The sequence below is a fragment of the Thermobia domestica genome, chromosome 10, assembly GCF_964235325.1.
Source record: "Thermobia domestica chromosome 10, izTheDome1.hap1.1, whole genome shotgun sequence".
NCBI lineage: Eukaryota > Metazoa > Arthropoda > Insecta > Zygentoma > Lepismatidae > Thermobia > Thermobia domestica.
Window position 1 is genome coordinate 230368976 of NC_137463.1, and position 22313 is coordinate 230391288.

The 22313-nt window shown below is 34.6% G+C and overlaps 1 protein-coding gene across 1 annotated transcript in view; it reads left to right on the forward strand.

Annotated features, from left to right (window-relative positions):
- LOC145663052 (sialin-like) overlaps positions 1-22313 on the forward strand; it is a 127706-nt gene that overhangs the window by 49825 nt on the left and 55568 nt on the right. The window contains exons 2-3 of the mRNA XM_081729212.1: positions 5730-5794; positions 17655-17863. Coding sequence (XP_081585338.1) covers positions 5730-5794; positions 17655-17863 — 274 coding nt within the window. The remainder of the gene's footprint in view (positions 1-5729; positions 5795-17654; positions 17864-22313) is intronic.

Below are 22313 nucleotides of genomic sequence, written 5' to 3' on the forward strand. Positions count from 1 at the left end.
TCACTATTGGTCCATTTCAACTGTGAGCAATTGAGATTATGGGAAATATCGAAAAACAAAAAAATAGGCCGTATTCAACAAAATTGTATTGAATTTTTAGAATTTTTAATTAGAATCTTAGGGGGGGAGGTAATTGAGTCCTGTTTGATTTCAGCTCCAAGAGTGGGAATTACGAGTAAATATTACCTGACCAGGATATTAGTGCGGTTTTTCGTGGAGGGCGCTAGTGTTTTGTTTACATCAGTTTCTAGGTAAGCGCGGTGGGACAGGGGAACGGAGAGCGTCACTCAGCAGTGTATCCAACGATTTTCAAAAGTTGCAGTTTACATGTTATAAGTAGCCTAATCTGTTTCGCTTAATAAAGAACTCCATAAATTATATAGTTATTGAATCCTGCAGTAATGCAGATGTATTGTGGATAATGGCATATGCATGGAAATTAACAATTTAAGAACAAGATAGCACACAAGTGAATTTCTACCGTGTATTAAGCAGGTTATATATAAAAAAAAAAATGATTACGTTTTATTTGATTTTATTATAAAACAGTAGAAACCTGTACAACTCAGTAATAAGATGTTAATGACTAAAAGATTAATTATGGGTTGGTAGCTTAGATACTTGCGCAATATCTTGTAACTGTAAGTTTAAATCAAGTTAAGACTCGCGATGCTTGTATTTGTTTTATTGTAAGTCGGTCGATTGACAACTAAATTATTTTCTTGAGTTGTAGCCAAGAAAGAATTCCGATACGTTTCCACTCGAGAACTGTGGAAGTTCCCTTTGTTGGTCTATTGGCTAGCGCATGTGCCTTTGTTGTACGTGGTTCTGTGAGAGCCCAACAATTAATTTTACAATCTTTCACTTTCATTAATCATCTGTCTCCTCTAGCATAAAGAGCATAATCATGGGACGTTAAACTAAAGAAATTTCATTTCATTTTTTCGATGAATGTGAACCCTTTGGGGTAAAGGAAGTGAAGAAGAAATTTTCCTTAATTTTTTAAAGGGCTACGGAATTGGATAGTTTGTCTTTCGGGATTGCCTTGTAAAACCTGATTACAATGCATCTTTCTTTTAGGATTATTATCGTAATCCAGCCTTTTGGTAAATGTGAAATAGAAGTATCGATAAAACATAAGCGTATGGGTAATGTAAGCATAAATATCATTGGTTCAATACACAATAAATTCACAACTTTTATTTATGAGTATAGAAATTCCCTTTGAACTCCCTCTGAATTTCTTTCAGACCCTAGGTCTCTTGTGACGAAGAATTAATTCTACTATCTGTTTTCATACACAATATAATTTTGAAACTTGGGATTCTAGTGTTGTCTTTGTGTCTGTAATAATAATCATTTGTCGAAGAAGACTGAGTTTAGCCCATGAGCATAAGTTGCATATAGTTCAAACATATCAGATGTACGGTCTTGTTTAACAAATCCTGTGTGCACATATGAAATTCAAAGACAAAGGCAATCAATTGTCTTTAAACAGCTGTATTTTTATTTCAAGTGTAAGTACTAAAATGTGCTACGTATAAAAACTGAACTTACGACCTAACATTGGCACTCATCTTCATGATTTGATGTAAGAAGCGGCCGCATGATTTCCAGCCAATTGTTTCATCGCCGGTATCTTTGAGCAATGAGATGGAAGTGGAAGACAAACTTCGTTCTTCTAACTTGATATTTTGAAAAACTTACCCAAGTGGTTTTGTTACTTAAATACATATCTATTCACTCTAATCAATTTCAAAAGTACCATTAATTTTATAATCACATAATGAATGTAAGAGTTACCATGAAAATGTACTTTGTATTTCTTTTTTAATATGAGATTCTTTTTTTTTTTCAGAATTTCACTGGAGCTATAAGAAATCAATTGTCAGGCTCCCCACTTTAAATTTTAATCGCTCCCCTACCGCCCCCAATGTAACATTGGGTTTATTTCTTTTAAATAATTTTTTTAAAATATGGAAGAAATACTGGATTTTTAAATTACCAAACCATGCTAAATAATGACAGGTTAGATATCAGAGAAAGTTATCTTTATCTACCATCTTAATTAGGGGCGGATCCAAATCTCCTTCGGAGGCGGTTAGATTATCAGTTTCTCTGTCACCAGTCTTTTGCAGCACATCCGAAAATGATGTCAATGCAAAATTTGTTACTGAAGGTACTGTCAATCGATCGATCACATGGTCCAAATTGGTAGCAATTTCGAAGACGCCTTATCTCAAAACTACACAATAAAACTTGCTTTAAACAATGAAAGAGCAGTTGCCAAAGTATAACTTTGATTCACAAAGATGAACTTCGAGGTTTTGTTAACATATGAAGTAGGAATTCCTTACACTCTAATGCTACGAAGTTCTCAGTGTTCCTTTGTACAACACTGAGGTTAGTTTATTCGCAAGTTATTGCCAAATTAATATGGAGGGTGTATGTACTTTTTTTTAGCAGACCCTTAAAATGTTCTAAAAATAACTTACATCATAACTTTTGAAATTGTGTTTGTCTTAACTTGAACATATGCGTGAAGTGGTTTATTATGAACATGGCAAAAACAACTGTGATAGATTAATTACAAGTAATCCTGTTCGAAACACTGTTGTTTGTATTTTAGTTCCAAAACCGGCCGCCCGCACTCGTTCACTGGTCAGGATATACCAATAAATATTAATATATACATCATATTCTGTTAAAATTGTATAATATTTACGAGAGTTATCTTAGGCCATATTTTCTTAAACTTTAGCGGGGAAGGAAAATAAAATCTTTCAGTGTAACGTCCCACGATTATGCCTATTAGGCTAAGGAAGACGATAATTTAGGCAAGTGAAAGATTATGGATGAATTAGTGGAATGAAATGTGGGAGAAAATGGGAGTATCCCGAGAAAACCCATAGACACAATGTTGTCCACAACAAACTTACTTGACCGAGGGTCAAACCAGGGACCCCACGCACTAGAGGTAAGCATTCTACCACTGAGCCACCGTGCAGCGGGAGGAGAGGTTCGCTCTATCGTTCTCGATTGAGTTTAAAACCAAGTAGTGAGAAGGATTGTGAAGCTTCAAAAATTATACGCCACATTCTATGAAAATCTAGTATCGTGGATTCTATCTTTTTATGTGAATGTGTGTGTGTGGGGTTAATTTATACCTCATTAAGAGACTAAATTCATCGTTCATTCTTAACTGATTTTAATCCCAAGCATAACGTATTACTGGAAAAACTAGAAGAAAATATACATGACATTGTATCAAAACCTAGAGTTTTATATAAATTATCGTGTAACTGTAAAAAATATCGGCGGAAGGAAGTAATACCACTACTTCATTCTTTATTGGTTTTAATTCCCTGAAGAGGGCATGATTGGGAAGACAAAGAAAATGTACGTCAAAACGGAACTTTAAAAAAAAAAACTAAAATTACCATTGAGGGGATTATTTCACCCTTTCGTTCTTAGCAGATTTTAACCCCAAGGTATGGGATATTCATAATATCGTAAAGAAAATATATACTTAGTTTTGTCATAATTGATATGAATGCTCCATGAATCTATGCATGTAAACTCCAGAGTAACTGTGAAACACCTGAAGCAATTTCAACCAAACTTGGAATACATATATTTTTTTTTTTTTAAATCTGCAAAAGAATACTGTGGAGGTAAGAGCCCCTAGTACACCTATTGAAGTGGAAGAGGGTGACTTATAAAACTGATTGAAAGCAATCGATATTAGTTCGAATCTATACGTTTCTGGGTTGCGGAGGTGAACTCTAACACTCCCGAAATTCAAATTCAGCCCCATTAGCAGCCCTGGGAGGAAAGGGTGACATGTAAAATACTCGAAAACGACAGATATTGGTTTTCGTGGTCACTAAGCTAATTGATGGCAGTTCCAATGCCGTTTAAGTCCAACTTCACCTCCCAGTGGGGATAAGACTCCTCTACCGACTTTAGGGATGTCTATGAAGGGGAAAAACGTAAAATAATACAAATGATAGATATCAGTGTCGAATCCAAAGTTTTCGGAGCCGCTGATATGAATAGTGAAGCTCCTGGTGCTGTTTATGTCCACGTTCAGTCCCTATTAGCATCTCTAGGGGTGCGAAGAGGTGATACGTAAAAATGATAGAGAATGATTGATCTTAGTATCGAATCCATAGTTCTCGGGGTCGCTGAAGTGAATAGCCACAGTACCCATATCGTTGTTCCAAATTCAGCCCCGATCGGCATAGGGTGAGAAGAGGTGAAAAATAAAATGTTTAAGATGAGTAAGATTAGTTTTAAATCCCAAGTTTTCGACTTCCACTTTCGGGGTGCTAAGGTGTTAGGTGTCAACCCCGATGGCATTTAAACCCGAGTTTAGGCAAGAACGAGCATACCAGCTAGCTTTGAAATTTAGAGGGGCAACGTTTATTATTCTACTCACAAGAACACCCCAAAGGGTGGGTTTTGGAGGGGGGTGAAATGTTACAATAAACCAAAATGACCTATATTATTGTGTAATCCATAGTTTTTGGGGACATTGAAATGAATAGTGACCCTCTCCAATACCATTTAAATCGATTTCAGTCCCATTGGTATAGGAGTGGAAAGAGGTTAGAAATAAAATGTCCAAAATGACTTAGCTTAGTGTTGAATTCAAAGTTTTCGGGGTCGGGAAAACGTCAGAGCCCGTTTGAAATTACTTTTCGAACATAATATCCACCTGAAGCTCTTTTCTTAAAACAAATATATCGATTTGATTAAAGGGAGTCTTCTAGGGAGCTATGGTGTTTCAAAATTTATGCTAAAAGTAAAGCGCCTTATGAATTTTTAATATTACGCTTTCGTTGAAATATGTATCCTAAACGAGAAGGGGATTCAAATGTTTCCCATATGTCTATTCTCCCCGTGCGAGGAACTTGCATTTCAGATCGTACTAACAGGTGAAATCAGAAATATTTCTTTTTTATTTGAGTGTTTTATCGGATCAATTGATTAGAAATCGATTTGACATTTTGCGAGTACATTTTACTCTTAAGATTTTAGTATTGAGAGAAATTTGAAACTGCTAATGTTAGCCAAGTTTGCAATTGTTTATCCCTACGAAACTTCCATAACTTTAAAGTGACAAAAACCGTACACATACAAGATAAATGAAGTTATTTTAGCAGCTACTCGCAAGCTAATTTTAAAAAGCATTAAGAAATCGTAGCTTGTAAACATTTAAGAGTTCTTTTGATGGCGTAAGTCGTACATGTCTTGTAGCAAAATAATGATACTATATATATATATCAGTGGAATACTAGGCTATAATAGCTCCTAACGATAAACACACACATATTAATGACACATATCTTGGTTTTCGAAAGGAACTGACGAAAAAAAAAAGCCATTGTGCTGCAAAAACGGCTAAGTACTGTTTTGCTATAATTCATAACGAACCTTTCCCAAGGATAACCAAAAGCTTTTTTCCTACATTCCATGACCTAGGATATCAAGCAATGGTGCAACGCTACTATCAATATTTTGTAAACAAAAACGATGGAAACGTGGAAAAATGTTGAAGAGCGTTTTAAACCTTATTGTCAGCATGTCTTTTGCAAAGTGTCTCGGCGGAACATTACGTAAGGTAACAACACGTGTGTATTTTAATCTAAGTATATACTGTGCTTATATGTCTTTTATTGCATCACTTAATCTAAAGCGCAATGTTAATTCTGTTTTCATTTCAGGTTGGCGCAAGCAGATGCCATTCAGCTGTTACCTTCCAAGATGAAAGGTGTAAAGAAAATAATAGGTAAGACATTAATAATATCCTATTTAGTTATGTTTTAGATAGTTTAAGTATTTATTTTAAATCAAATAATATCCAAGAAATACTGTAGTTGATTACCTTACTTGAAATTTAAGAACAATACGCCCTAAGTCTTACATGAAAAAAGTTGAGGGACAAGATAATATTGAATCGTCGATAGTCCACTAAAAAATATAAATTAAATGTCTTTATAGTTGTAACATTAGCAAAAGCCCGGATAGTATCGATATTTTTGGATGAAAAGATCCAATATATTTCAATCAAAGATTTTCTTGTACATCTTATACCTAGAGAACTGCATATAGTGTAACCAAACCCAAACTATCACTTAACTCAGTATGATGTGCTTATTCCGTAGAAAATAGGAAAACTTGATTTAGAGGGCCGTTCAAAAATTTTGTGGACCTGATCCAAAAGCCAAGATCGCAATTTTTTGATCCATTTTTTGATCATTCCTAAAATTATTGTTTTAACTACTTCTTCGACTCTCCAAGAAAATAATCTTATTTCTATGGATTCTGGAATAGCTAACCTATTAACAGAAACAACACACTGAATACACATCAAATTAAAACAATGTTCATGTCTAATCATTGCAATTGAGGCCGCGGTAGTCACATTTGACGCGTGGCGTCCTTTCTTCGATTCCAGCTCCCGGCGAGTGAGCTTTCAGGTGAACAGACGTCGTGTCTGTAGGTTTTCTCAGAATTATCCCATTTCCTTCCACTTTCTTCATTCAGCCATTATTATCAATCTCATTATCACCGTGTATAATAGTGGAACGTTAAACTAAAAAAAAAAAAGAAAAAATATTACAGCGAAAATAAGGAAGAAGAGACGTCTATTTCGCGTGTCCTTAAATTGAAAGCTTCATAATCTGTTTCGTGTGGAGTTTTGTACTCTATGAGCAAAATCATTAACACTACACGAAAGTGACGAAGAAAGAAATGCAGGTGTGGAAAAATAGGTGACTCGAACGGAGAATAGAGGACGGTGTTATCCATCAATTGACCAAGCGCCAAAACATGGTTCTGAGATATTGAAGGAAACACAAACATGTTACCATTACAATCCACTTCTTGGTGCTTGGTCGAATAGCTTATCATGAACGTTTATTCAACTAGTAGTGTTTCGTTTTTTTTTTTTTTTTAACATGATTTACATTGTCTCCTACACACTGATGTAAAAATCTCGAAAATCGAAAAATGGCGCTTGGTCAATTGATGCATAACACCGGAAAAAATGTCAGGGAATAGTAGGGAGGAAAAAAATAATTTTAGATGTAATTAAAAACAGGAAGAGAAAGTGGTTGGGACATTGGTAGAGAAGGAACTCCTTGCTAGAAGATACAGTGAAAAGAAAGCGAAAGAGACTATAGTTGATGGACCGTATCAAAACAGAAAATTCCAGCGTGAAGACAAAGAGGTTAGCTGAAGATTGTGGTGGATGGAAACTTCTTAGATTGCGGCAAGTGAACTGTCAATAATAGTGCAATACCTATGATGATACGAGGGTGGATTAGAAAGTTCGTGGTCTGACTTACAAAATTACAAAATAATTTGGATAAGTTGTGTCTTATTTTTCTTCGTTATTCCCCTCGACCGAGATACATTTACGCCACCTCTCTTGTAATGCTTCTATACTATTTTTTATAAATAATTTTTTGATCCCAGCAAAATATCCCAGTACAGCACTTTTCACCTCAACATCAGAAGAAAATCTCTGACCCTCCAAAAAAAATTTCAGGTTTCTAAATATGTGAAAGTCCGAGGGGGATCAGATTAGGCGAATAAGACGGGTGCAGCAACTGTTCTAACCCACAGGAATTAATTTCTGCCATGGATGCAAGGGATGTGTGAACGCGAGCATTGTCCTAGTGAAATAGCACCTTTCTTCACAGTGTTTCTATCTTTTAATTCTGATTTCCTGACGCAAACGTCGCAGAAGAGTGAATACTATCCAGAATTGACAGTCTTTCCCTTTTCTACAAAATCAATCAGTATAATGCTCCTAGCATCCTCAAAAAATGATGCCATAACCTTGTTTGCCGACAACACTTGTTTGGCTTTCTTTGAAACAAAAGATCCAGGTCGTTTCCATTGCTTCGATTGTTGTTTTGATTCCGGTGCATGATGGTGTACCCATGTCTCGTTCATAGTTATCTCGTTCATAGTTACAAATCTGCCAATCAACTCGTTCGGATCACTTTCAAACAGTTTCAAATAATCACGGGAAAGGGTGAGTTGATTGCGCTTGTGTTCAACTTGGATACCAATCTTGCAGACACCTTAGAAAATCCTAATTCGTTTACGATGTTTTGTGCTTGCTCATAGAAAATACTCTCACAGTCTCGGATTTTGATTCTGGAGTCATCCAAAATCAGGTCACAAATTTTATTGACATTTTCTGTGGTGGTCGACGTTGAAGGCCTGTCACTGCGGGGGGTCAACTTCAATGCTGTTTCTGCCACGCTTAAATTCAGCTATCCACTGTTTCACCATGGAATGCGAGGACATAGCGTCTCCTAGTGTCTCTACCATGTCAATATACATTTCCTGTGGTGTTAATCCCTCTTTATGCAGGTACTTAATGATAGCTCGATTTTCTCCATGTCACAAATTTCCGTCACTTCCGCCTCTTTATAAACTCCTCACTTGAAACAATAGAGAAATTACATTTTGTACAGTGACTACCAACGGATATAGCTACGCAGCTAATGCATACAAACATAAAATAATTGCTTCCTTCCTAGTCAGGTCACGAACTTTCCAATTCATCCTCGTAGTAGAAACTTGACTATGGGGATAAAAATCCTGTTATATAGTGCTTCCTCTTAGTATTCCTATTCCACGCATATTTATATCAAGCATATTTTAATTCTATTTCTCATAATCTATGTTAGTCTCTAGATTGTACATAAAATTAAGATCTAAATTAGTAGGGTCTGCTGAACTATTAGAAGTCTGTCCTAGCTAAATAATTAATATTCTTGCTTCATATTGGTGCCAAGAGTTCGATTTCCTTTGAGATTTTATTCGAATCACTGTTACACTGTGCATCCACGTCAACATATAGCACAGTAAATGTAAATATACAAGTTCCAATGGAATACAAATTTCAACTTTTTGAAAGCAAAAATTTTAATAAATTTTAATGATCAAAGGAAATCACAACTGTAATCTTGTCATGCATTAAACTTTATGGCTTATAACGATTTGGTAGGATTAGTAGGCATGTTTTGCCAGAAAACCACCTTTGCAAGGTAGGGACTTAAATCAGGAGCATAAGAGTGAAATTATTATTATTAGCTACTAAATAACTCTGTCATGTAATTTGTAAATAAGAAATAGATAATGTCATTTGAATGCCAAGTTAAACTGAGCAAGCTTACTAGTAACATATGCGAATACCCAAATTGTAATGAGATCATACTAAAATACAAGGCCCTCTGCTCCTCAAGGGAAACTCGATCATTTTAATCTTCCTTTACTAGTAGATCTTTATGGAATAACTAATAGGCCTTGAATTATGCTGTCTTGTGAACTCAAGTTCATTTCATTGATTTTCCCACTTGTGACTTTTTGATGTAGTCTTCGCTGGAACGGTAAATTTTGATTCTCATTCTGTTGACTGTCATGTTCATAGTACTTGTATTTTTGAGGTCTATATTAAAACACTGCTCATATAAATAAGCATACTTTCCACTGTATCCATTGAACTAACTACAAATGTTATAACAAAGATTATAATATGGAGATTCCGATGCTAAAATATGGTTAGTTTTTCTGCCAGCATTTCTCAAAATACGCTGGTTGATTGATGTTATAAGCGTACCTTTCCAGCACCGAGGCTATATTGGTCGTGAGCCCTAAATTTAACGTTAAAACTGAAGCACTGAGCTTCCAGTAGGAGAGAAACAAGAATTTCTCAGAGATTACTCAGAAAGCCCAATAGAGTGTTGTAATCCCACGGAAAAAACACAAATGAAACCTAAAGATCTCTTAGTTCACTAGCAATAATAATAATAATAATAATAATAATAATAATAATAATAATAATAATAATAATAATAATAATAATAATAATACTACAACCGAGAAAAAAAATAAATTCTTAGGACACTTTTCTCCTACAGTTGTTCTTGCTTCAATGCATTTAATAAAATCTACCGTCGCGAAACTGTTTTCTCTGGACAAAATCTTCCACGTAGCAGTTGAAGGAAGTAAAATTACATTATAATTTGTATATGAAAAAAATGTGATAATCATATCCACAAGTGAGAAAATGTTAAATTTTGACCATAGCTTTTAAATATTTGGATGTTGTAAAAGGTTAAGGTAAATGATTTAAATTTTTTAAATGAGGCAGGTTTAGCTTCTTCTCTGCAAAGTGCAAACTCACAATTGGGTCACACAAAGAAGAAAGGAAAAAAGATAGGGCAGGAAGTTAGGGCAGGGCAGTTGATCTAGATGTTGTTGAAGCTACAACGCCACTCAATGTTCTTCCTATTAACGCTGTCGAGTATCTACGCCATCTTTATTTTTTATTTCATTGGTTTCTATGGATGATTGTTTATATATATATATATATATATATATATATATATATATATATATATATATATATATATAGAGAGAGAGAGAGAGAGAGAGAGAGAGAGAGAAATGGACACCTTCAGATTTTATAATTTTTTCTACCCTTTGTTTTCAAGATAGATTGAAATTTAGCACACGTATTGTGTACATAACAACGTATTTTTCAAAAGATTTTCAGATCCTTCCGTGAACCCAGGCCGAGCCAGAGGAGCGAAATGTTCCGAGTGGTGGTATCTAACGTAGGGCCCAGGTTGCTTTCTTCCTTCCCTTTCCCCGAATAGTAAGCTCGCCGAGAGACGTCATCCCTCATACATGACGGGCTAAATGGTCATAGTTGCCGCAAACCCAGAAATCTAAATCCTAAATCCTAACAAGATGGCCAGTAAAAATAAAATACTAGACATGAGTAAAATACAATAAATTATAGTACATGTTAGCAATAATGACAGGACTAGCAACAATGACAATTACGTAAAAGCATAGAATTCTAGCTTTGAGTTATCGAGATCACATGAAAAGAAATTCGACTTATAGAGGTAAACTTCGACTAGTAGAAGTTCAGAAATACGAAAGTTCGAGTTATCAAGGTTTTCAAATATGATTATGAAACCTTGAAAAATTCGACCTATCAAGGTTGTGATTTTTAAACATTCAACTTACAAAGGTTATTTTAACATTGAGCACTATGGAGAGTTCAAGGGAATGTGAAAGAAATCGAGTTATTAAGGAATTCGAATTATCGATGTCCAACTGTATAAGTCAATATGCTATAAAACATAGGTGGCGCGGTATTCAAAACCGTTAGCGACTATTTTAAAAGCAGATAAGGTGAATACTAAAACATCTTTAGGAATTATGGTGACTGGAGAGAGAAATGTATTGATTTCACACAATCATATCGCGGAAGCCAAATTTTCTGAAGGAAACGGCACAAAAGGAAGAAAGAATACAATTGAAAATATTTGAGATCATAGACTGCTTTCTTTTCCTCTTGGTCCTACATAAAGCATCTAGGACAATGTAACATTATGCAAACAGAGAGCTGATAAGGTAACTGGCACAAAAGAGTATTATGAGACCCGGAAGATATTCAGGCGTCAGATGCCAGTGACCCGTTTAGACTCAAATGTCAACTTTAAAAAATGTTTACTCATATTCGTATTCCAATGTTGACAGTTTGACTAATGGAATGTTTACTATTCTGAATCTCGCCTTAATTGTAATATAAATGAAAAAAGATTAAAAATAGAAGTTTTCAAGCTCCTTACCATTATTAAAAAAAAAAGTCGATAACTACAAACATTATGATTTTGTTTTCTGAAATAAACCTTTAATATTTACTCAATTTTATAAAATTCTAAAATACTATTACGTGTTTAAACAAAACAAAACAAAAAAGTAGCCCAAAGATTTGGGACATATCAATTGATAGATTCCATCGAGCTCAAAAATTGATTTGTATGAAAATAAATTGAATCGATTTCTGTTAAAAGGGCGTATGTAACATTTTTTATGATTTTCACTTTTTTATAAAATTGAGTATTTTAGAGGTAGATGCAACGATTTGTGATAAAATTAAGTGTATTCCTTGGAACGTGTTGAAAATATAAGCCATTGAATTATATTATTATAGTATAATATATTATTATAATATTATACTATGATATATTAATGTGCCCTGTTGGTCAGTCTATCAGCTGTACTGAGATCTGTCCAAACGCTCGGGAATTTGGGGAATAAAACTTAAAGAAAACTCGCTTGGGTTAAAAATACAATTCCTACTACTAAAATAATATTTTCCAATACAATGCTACTTCCTTGCATTCCCAATTATGTCTCGTCTCACAAAATAAATAAAATCCATCTAAACGTATAATTGCGTGCTTTCGCGTCACACCAGATGAAGATCAGTCTCAACTTTATAGCCACAGTTTTAGATCCCGTAAAAGATATCATGAAAAAATTTTCACCTTTTATTCTGGCACAATATTAAGGTTTGCAGCATGTAGATGGCCAAGGTATACTCCAGCATTAACCTCAGTATTTCCCGATATGGATTCAAACAGTGTTGGGTAAGTTACTTATAAAAATGTAACGCGTTACAAGTTACTTTACTTTCTCTTAAAATGTAACGCGTTAGTAACGCGTTACTCGCCCCCCAAAAGTAACTGTTACTTTACTTCGAAAGTAACGCGTTACTAACGCGCTACTTTTAGGTCCGAAACTTTAAAAATGTGAAAAAAAATTATGAGTTCAATTTTCGGTACTGCTATTACTACCGCAATAATAATAATAATAATAATAATAATAATAATAATAATAATAATAATAATAATAATAATAATAATAATAATAATAATAATAATAATAATTATTATTATTATTATTATTATTATTATTATTATTATTATTATTATTATTATTATTATTATTATTATTATTATAACACTGTATATAAAAAGAAAGATAGGCGGTTTGTATTTGAATACTAAAAAACTAGTTGATTGCCAACCTCGGTAGTCGTGAAGTCTAATAGTCAAGGACATTGTTCACGAGCTTCTGAATTTGGGTTGAGGGTCTAAGTTGAGTATTCGGGCTTGAGCCAAACACTGTTAAAGGTTATAGGGTACTGGCCAAATATCTTCAAAACTGCTCGGCCCGAGTTTAGAATTGCCAATGACTCGAGCAGCTCGGCTCACAGCTCATTCACTATCGACCCGAACCGAGAAGTGAGCCGAGCCAACAGCTCACCCAGCCGACTCGGCTAGAGCCCTCAGCTCAGTTGAGTCGAACCGAGCAAATGGCTTATCCCTACCAAGCCAGATCGAGCCGATGGTTCACCCCAAGTGAGCCGGCTCCAGCCATCTTCTCAGTTGAGCCGAGCCGAGCTGAGCTTGTTATAAAAAATCTCTTGTGGTCTCGTTATCGAGACGAGACGGGATGCGAGCAGTGTCCCCTCTCGTTGCAACACTAAAAGTATTCCATGGCTTTCGTTTTCCAGTGTAATCAGGTCATGATTTCAAGACGACTTAAAACGAACAAGCCATTTATCAAACTCGACTGGACTCGAAACTCGACGCGAAAAACTGAATCGGCTCGGAACTCGACTCGAGGATATTACCCTTGAATTGACTCGAAACTCGACTTGAGTTCGAGTCGAGTCGAGTTTTAGCTTGACTTGTGTTCATCCCTATGCATTAGAAAAAATTGTTGCTTATTATTCTGCTAAACTAATTATATAATAATAACAATATTGTTATGTAAAATTAAAAATAAAGAATAAAGAGAAACATTACACTACTTTATAATAATCAACGAGACTCTAGGATAAGAAAACTGATCTGAAAGAACTCCAATATTACATACATCAACAAACTATTTTCTAGGAATAAAGTAGGCCTGCTCATTAAAACACAGTTTATTCATATTAACCCCTTACTGTAAATCGTTAATTATGACACCCTAGCTGTTGACAAATATTTTCCGCCGGGGCACTTCAGACACTTTACTTTTAAATTCTGTCCACCATCATCCTCAGCACTAAAGAAAAAAGTATTCTTTCAAATGTTCGAACGGTAAAATATTTTCGTTCTCCATCTTTATAAAAACAACACCAATCAAACTAAAATAGACTACCGGTATCATTCCACTACTAGTTCACTCACTGAATGTATTGATTTGGAGCTGTCAAAATCTACGACCAAATCTTCCAGATGCTTGCAATCAGTACACGTGATTTCCTTAGGCTGTCTGTCCTCATCTTCGAAAAACAGCAAATGGCACCACGAACTTATCTGTTTCTCTGTGTGACTGTGACTGTCGGTCACTGACATACGTAGTTCATGCTCGATTGTTTCATTCTGAGAAATTCACTTACAGGAAAGAAACATTTGTTTCCGAGAAAAATACATATATTGTAATTACTCATCCGAAATGTAACGCGAAAAAAGTAACGCAAACTATACTCGCCGCGACCTTATCCTGATAGCCGAGATACCCAGCTTCAATTCAGGCGACTCCGCGCACATTACATAGTTCTTCACGTTACACACGTAAAATATTACTTAGGAGATCAATTCAAAGAGCTAATTGAGTTCAAGTATATAAAAAATGTCAATACAGAAACAATATTTAAAATAAAAGGTACTAGATGTATTAGTAACGGGTTATGAAAATGACGTCACGACTCAGAATCGGAAAGAGAGAAGGAAAGAAAGGAGTGAAAAGCTGGCAGCTAAGATGCGAGTCTCTTGCAAGTGTTGCAAGATTAAAAACGTGAAAAATCTTATATCAAAAACAGAGGACCAGTAAAATTAGTTAATTGATCAATCTTAGAAACCATCCACAATGGATAGGAAATGGCTTAATATTTTTATATGATATATAAATTAAATAGAGTAGCTACCCCGTAAGAACCTTCTTTGCCTGCTGATAAATAAAACAAAAGAAAGAACGGGACTCACATGTAACTTCTGCAATGTTTGTGCAGAGAGTAACACTGCTCTGCCAAATATCGTCTTCCCGCGTGCGTTAGAGTGGGTACGTGGGTGTACTGAAATTGAAACCATGAAGAGTGTTACGCGCGAAGTTGAAAATATGAATGAATCCGAATTATCATCTTCTCAGTATTATCGCAAACACGAGGAAGGGAAACCTCTTTAAAGTCAAGCAAAGTAAATTGTCATCAATGTGTACGCTCGACTAAGAGAAAAATATGCAGACAAAACTATTGAAGAAATTGTTGATATGATTGTTGCCGGTTCGCAGCTGGTTTACTCTGCCAATGTAGAGTTGCTGTGCTTTGAGAAAAGAAAAAATCGTATTTTTAATTTATTGTGTGGGAGGGTGGCTGCTGTATGTTTCTGTTTATGATTGACCTTTTCCAGGTAGATATATGAGAATAACTTCATTTCTTATCCTTTCTTACCTTAATCAATTGAAATGAATAAGCAAAATAGTTTTCATGCTCTCGGGTTTTAATTGTGAGGATTGCAAATACACGACGTGCGAACTTCCAATACATTTATTACTATTGTCGTGTCTTCATGAATTATTAAAACAAATACACCAAGAAACATATTTTTCGTTAGCGGCAGGAAAAGGACGAGAAATCACCGCTCCGTGCATATCAGCTGAAACCCAGAGCAGCGCCACTTGAAACCCTGGCGATTGAGAGCCAAACCAAAACACACACACACACACATACAAAGGCTTCCCTGTGAAAAGGTTCGCGCGCTGACATGTACTAATGCGCTTGTGATGCGGCTCTCAAGTTAACATTGCGTTTAGTATAGGTACGTTACTTAAAAATTTGTAACGCGTTACCGTTACAGTTACTTTGGGAAAAATGTTACGCGTTACTAGGAAACGTTACTTAAAAAGTAACGCGTTACAAGTAACGCGTTACTTGCGTTACGTTACTTCCCAACACTGGATTCAAAGTACTTTACAAGTGGGAGTAAAGAAAACAGTGACGACAAGTGTTAATTCAGAACTTATTCTGACAGAAATTATTTTTTTAAAGTAATTTTTTGTAGAATAATGTTTGCTTTCAAATTATTATTATTATTACTAACTACTGTTATTAGTATCTCTGTCTTTCATTAATATACTAGCAATGTAACAGTGTCTAGAATTTTAGATATATTCCAGAAAAAACACTGGTTTCACATTTTATGTCACCATGTTTTCTGTTAAAAGGGCGTATGTGTCCAAAATTTAATATTCTTTTGTAGATTAAACCATAACTCACAGTTACATTCTATATAGCTAATAAACAATCAAAAACATTTACACATATTTTTTTTTCATCAACCGAAGCGACTCGTGAAAAAACAGTTTTTAGTAATTTCCCGAAAATTGTGTTTACTGCACATACGCCCTTTTAATAGAAATCGATTCAATTATCATGTGTAGCGGGGGAATATATATCAGTTGAAGTGGAGGGGGGGTGGGGCAAAGGTAAAAGAAAAAAGAAGCTTTTCGCATGGGAATGTTTTGACATGGAGAGTTGACTTATTTGAACATCCACAATCACTAAACTGTGAAAGATTAAGAATACGTCAACCACTAGTTAACTCATTAATTAGGCCTTCATGTCAAATATATGTTAATTAGCCTTACATATGAATTACTGTAATTAATATGCAACTTCTGCCAGTAATGTAACTTTATTTAACCCCTTCCTATAAACGTTTAGTCAGGGGAAATTTTCTTCCAAAAATGTTAAGTGGGGGATTCTCTCTCGCCCCCAGCAGGATTTCCCACTCTGCTCATCCATAGCTGTTGAGAAAATCCACGGAACAATGTTTTGTAAGCAAAAAGTGATACTGTACCAGGGGCATACCCACGGGGATTAAGGAATGTTACACTGCGAATCAAACAAATGAATACTCGAGTTTGAGTAGTGGATGTCATTAATTCACTGCGAGATTCTGCAGTAATGCTGATATTTCTGTTACTTTTGAGTAATCGAATCTATCCGGATTGCCAAGTGTCTCTACGTCACCGAGAGCCGGTCTTGTCAGTCCGGGACAGTGGCTCAGTTCAAGCCAGGAGGATTTATAATCGCTCACATAATTTATCTCCGTTCAATAAAATCAATTGATTGGTATGTACCTTAGTTCAGTCCAATAAAATCAATTGAATGATACGTATTTTAGTTCAGTTCAATAAAATCAATCGATTGATATGTATTATTTAAGGATATTAGGGATATATTTGATGAATAGAAAAATACTCTTAAATAGTGACTTAAGCTTGACATGCTTATGTTATAGGTTAACTATTTTTTCTCATTGGAAGTAATTGTTATTTTACTATATTTTGGTTTAAGAGACCATTGCTTACTTTCAGCCACCTAATGAGAGTTCTTGAATCATTTTTGTTTTAGTTCAGTCAAATAAAACCAATTGAATGATACGTATTTTAGTTCAGTTCAATAAAATCAATTGATTGGTATGTATCTTAGTTCAGTCCAATAAAATCGACTGATTGGTATATAATTATCATATTTCAGTTCAATAAAATCATTTGATTTGTATATAAAGTATTTCGCCTTTAGAATTATTTTTCGTTAAACACTAACAATATTATAAAGTTAAAGCACATAAATTTGTAACTACAAAAGAATGATCAATTTTCATCCAATAGAGATTTTCTCTAATTGTGGAGGACTTGATCACCCCGAAATTTATTTATCCGCATTTACCAGAGCTTATTTGTATTTGTTTTACTTTTTCTAACAGGAATAATCCCTGCTCGGTATATCTTGGCATTGGTGGTATTCCTGTCGAATACCTCATGTTTCTTGGTTCGAGTCAACATGAGTCTTGCAATTCTTGTCATGGCTGAAGGTCAACATAATGAAAGCGACCATGGAAATTCAACAACAAACCTCACGAGTCATAACAACAGCGATGATCTCAATTCTACGATGTCCGTTGCAACAACACAGGTAGGACGAGGTATTCATAATGCAGTTTCATTATATTTACGAGCATTTTTTTAAATATTTATTTTTATTTTGCTTTGATAGATGTAATAAGCCGAAAACCAGTAAGTACGTGCATATATACATCGTCTCTACAGTACACCTACTCTCTCTTTCTTATGCAATAACTTGTATCGTCCATCAATAATTTTTAAATGAACTGTTCGGTGGAAATAGTGATATAGACATAAATTTACGTGTATTAAAGTTTTACATTGCAATATTTCAGTACATGTAAAATGCTAACTAGGTATTCTTGAGAACTTACAAAACGTCCATAGTCCACAATAAACTTAAATATTGAAACTTCACTACGTAGTTCTAATATTTAGTATTTACACAATATGGGATGAAAATAAATGTTAGAAAGACAAAAGTCATGGTGATGATTGGAACGAAAGGGTCAGTGTCTAATATAGAAGTAGAAGGGGAGAAAATAGAACAGGCGACTAGTTTTCGATATGTGCGTAATATTATTAGTGATGATATGAAGTGTGAACGTGAAATAAAAGCAAGGATAAGAATGGTGAAAGAAGCCTTTAGGAGAAATAAAATACTATTTTGTAATACCTTAAATAATAAGTTGAGAAAAAGACTCATAAAGTGGTTCGTGTGGATTATTGTACTGTATGGGTCAGAAACACGGACATTATGCAAAAATGATGAGAAACGACTCTAAGCTTTCGAAATATGGGTGTGGAGAGGAATGAAATAAATTAGCTGGATTGAGCGGAAAACGAGAGAGAGGATGTAAGAGATGGTAGGGGAGAGGAAGAGAAATTGGTTGAGACATTAGCTAAGAAGGAACTATATTATGAAGGACTGGCTAGAGGGTATGATAGCAGGAAAGAGAGGGAGGGGGCAAAGGAGGTTAAAATTAATAGACGATATCAAAACAGAGAATCGTACGTGAAGACGAAGAGATTAGCGGAAGATCGTGGAGCATGGAAGCTTCTCAGTTGTAACAAGTGACCTGCCAATAATGACAATGCCTATGATGATGATGATGATGATGATACAATACTAATTTTACAATATAACACTTTAACAATACAAAGAAGTTACAGTGGACTTACGGGGAAGGATCCACCGGGTTCCGGCCCCTCCTCTCCCAAAAAGAAATCTTCCTAAATATATTTAAATGTTTTGTTTTGTCTGCGGCAAGGGCACATTGACAGAGAGTCCACCTGGTTTGGACTCACCTTCCAGTCTTAGTAACTCGACAGACATTTGTGCACTTTCTTAATAAAACTATATTTGCTTTAGCAGCAAAATGATTCATCCGACTTAAAGATTGATCTTTCATGTCATTTATACTGTTCCTTCACGTTTGAACACAATTTAGCTCCATCACTTCCTTCTGAAAATATAGTTCCAAGGAATGTTATTCATGGTAAATTGCTAGATTTACTCACTTGTTAAGAATAAGCTATCTTTATTATCGGCTTTTCCAGAGAAGTTCAGAAATTCTATGTTTGCTTACTCCAATATCCACCAGCTTCTGACAGTATAACAGTATTTTGGTCTGTATTTTCATGAGAAATTAAGTAGTTTAGTATGAGAGTAATGTTGTACAATGATTAGGCTTCAAATGTCCCCTTAGAAATATTAAAAGAAAAATGTAGGAAGGATGTAGTAAAGTTAATTACAAATGCAACTTTGATAATGCTTTATATGAGATAATTTCGTTTTTATTACTTGTAATCTACTGCATAAGTGTACTAGTGACCTAGGAGTATTATACTACAACACATGAACTAATATTAATATGGATCTTGAAAAAGAGAGGAATATATTGTCAACTTTGAACCCATCTTCCTCATAGAATGGAGGTGGATAAAGTTCGGCCTTTTTTCATCTATAGTCATAAAAGAAAAAAAAGGCCCATAAAGGCCAGTATATTGTATGAATATGAAATTCAAGCACTAAACGGTAAATCCCTGTAAGATGCATATGAAAAATATTGTAGCAAGTCACATAAGAGCCTCGCAAACAGCATGGTTGTTGATATTCTGCCAGTTTAGACACTTTTTCGAACTTGCTACAACAATAATTGTAGTATGAGGTGCTTCATGAACCACATTATGTGAATGTTGTCCTCCTGAAAACAAGAAGTATAATGGTTCATGAGATGCCTCATACTGAAATCATTGTTGTAAGATTGTAAAACCGTTTTAAAAAAATCAGAATATCAACAACCATGTTATGTTTGCGGGCTTCTTTTATTGATTTGCTACAATATGTTTTATATGCACCTTACAGAGATGTAACATTTAATGCTTGAACTTAATATTCTTACTATATACTGGGTTTTATGAACACTTACTTTTTATGACTATCATAGGCGGAAAAAGGCCAATCTTTCCCACCTCCTTTCTACTTGTGGGCTTGAGTCCGAAATCAAAATTGTATTGCCTCCGGAATCGGAACACCCAAGAGCTCGAACAATTTGGAAAAATCGAACAAATCTTGCCCCGGAATACGAACACTGCCTTGGAATCTGAACACCCAGTACGTATTTTGTGTGTGTTTTTGCGTGCATTTTCCCTGCGTACTCACGCGCTTTTGTCATTCAGTGTCGCTGTCGGAAGCTGATGGCTCCTAGTTTCATGCCTTTGTAACTATTTTGTGTTATTTTCTTGTATAGTGAATTCTCCATTGTCCTGGAAAGTTAGTTTTTACTCAAGTATTGTTGCAATTTGTTAATAAATTCTTTTAAAATCCAATGTATTTACTGTTAAAATCACTCGAGATCGTGGGACCCAGAAACGGAATTAATCCACTTTCCATTATTTTAAGGGGAAAAACTTATCTTCGAACTCAAACAGGATTCTGGAACGTATTAAGTTCGTATTCAACGTATCACCTACCATATATAGACGTACGGTATATTTATTTATCCCAAGTTCCAATCAAAAGTATATTTATTTTTCCCAAGTTTCAATCAAAAATATATTTATTTATCCCAAATTTCAATCAAAATATATTTATTTATCCAAGTTCCAATCAAAAATATATTTATTTATCCAAAGTTTCAATTAAAATTATACTTATTTATCCCAAGTTCCAATCAAAAATATATTTATTTATCACAAGTTCCAATCAAAAATATATTTCTTTATACCAATTCCAATCAAAAATATATTTCTTTATACCAAGTTCCAATCAAAAATATGTGTCATTGTCCCAAGTTCCAATTAAAAATATGTTTGTTTATCCCAAGTTCCAATCAAAAATATATTGATTTATTTATCTGAGCAGAGTGACGAAAAAATCAAACGAGAGATTCTGTGGGAAATATGCAACGTCTATAGTAAATGCTGAAAGCATCTACATTATTTTGAAAGACACTAGCGAACATATCGTTACATGTTTCTGACTTCTTTCTGCAGGATTGTTCTGCCAATATCATGTGCAATGATGCCAACCCGTGGGAAAAGTCCCTTTTCGTGGGATATTTTGACATCAATTTCCCCAATAGACATAAAGGGAATTTTCGTAGAAATTGGTAGCATACTATGTGGAATTCTTCATACGTACATTAACTTCATCGACATTAACAAAGTTCTGTCTGGGAGCGAAGTAGACTAATGAGTGTTCAATAAAGGTGAAATGAATGCCAATTGTCCAATTTTGTTGTAAGATGCATGCTAGTATGGAGTGATTTATACAGTGACTTAAGCCTTAAAAAAAGAACTATGAAAGTTATTAACAACTTATTAATAACTCTAACGAGAAATCAACTTCCAAAACGATCCGTACAAAAAATACTGGAGAATGAAGCTTGTCTTATGTAGTTTTGTCATGCTTTGTCGAAGATTGCGACATAAAAGCGTGATAGAGATAAAAATTTCTAACAACAAAATGTACTTGTTTCCGTCTATATTTTCAATTCTCTTTTCAAATTACTCATCCATAAAATATTTGATTAATGAAGGTTTGAATTCGCTCATATATTAAAGAAAGTGAGTCATACAGTAGTTTCACTTTTCATATTTTATAAGTTTTGAAAATTTTGTAGACCGTGGGAAATTCAAGAAAAAAGGAAATTTCTGGTTGTCGAGGTAGGATTTTTACAGCGTTTCAGGTGGCATCCCAGATCATGCGTAATGTTATGCTTCAAATCACCTTCAGTTTTAGGGTGGTTGATGTATTTATTTCAAGAATCTATATAAAAAACACATTTCTCGCTCTTACCCTTTTTTGTTTTATGGAGATTAATATTAAAACCAGTTGAGAATGCTCCAAGAGCATTGCTAGAACGAACTTTAAAAGTATTATTTTTTCTTACTAATTTCTACAGGCTTTATACCAATTGATCTACGTATGTACTTTATTATATACTTATTAAACAATTCTCGTAATACATACAGTATATTCATGTATAAAATCCTTGAGTACTAAATTTTTCCAC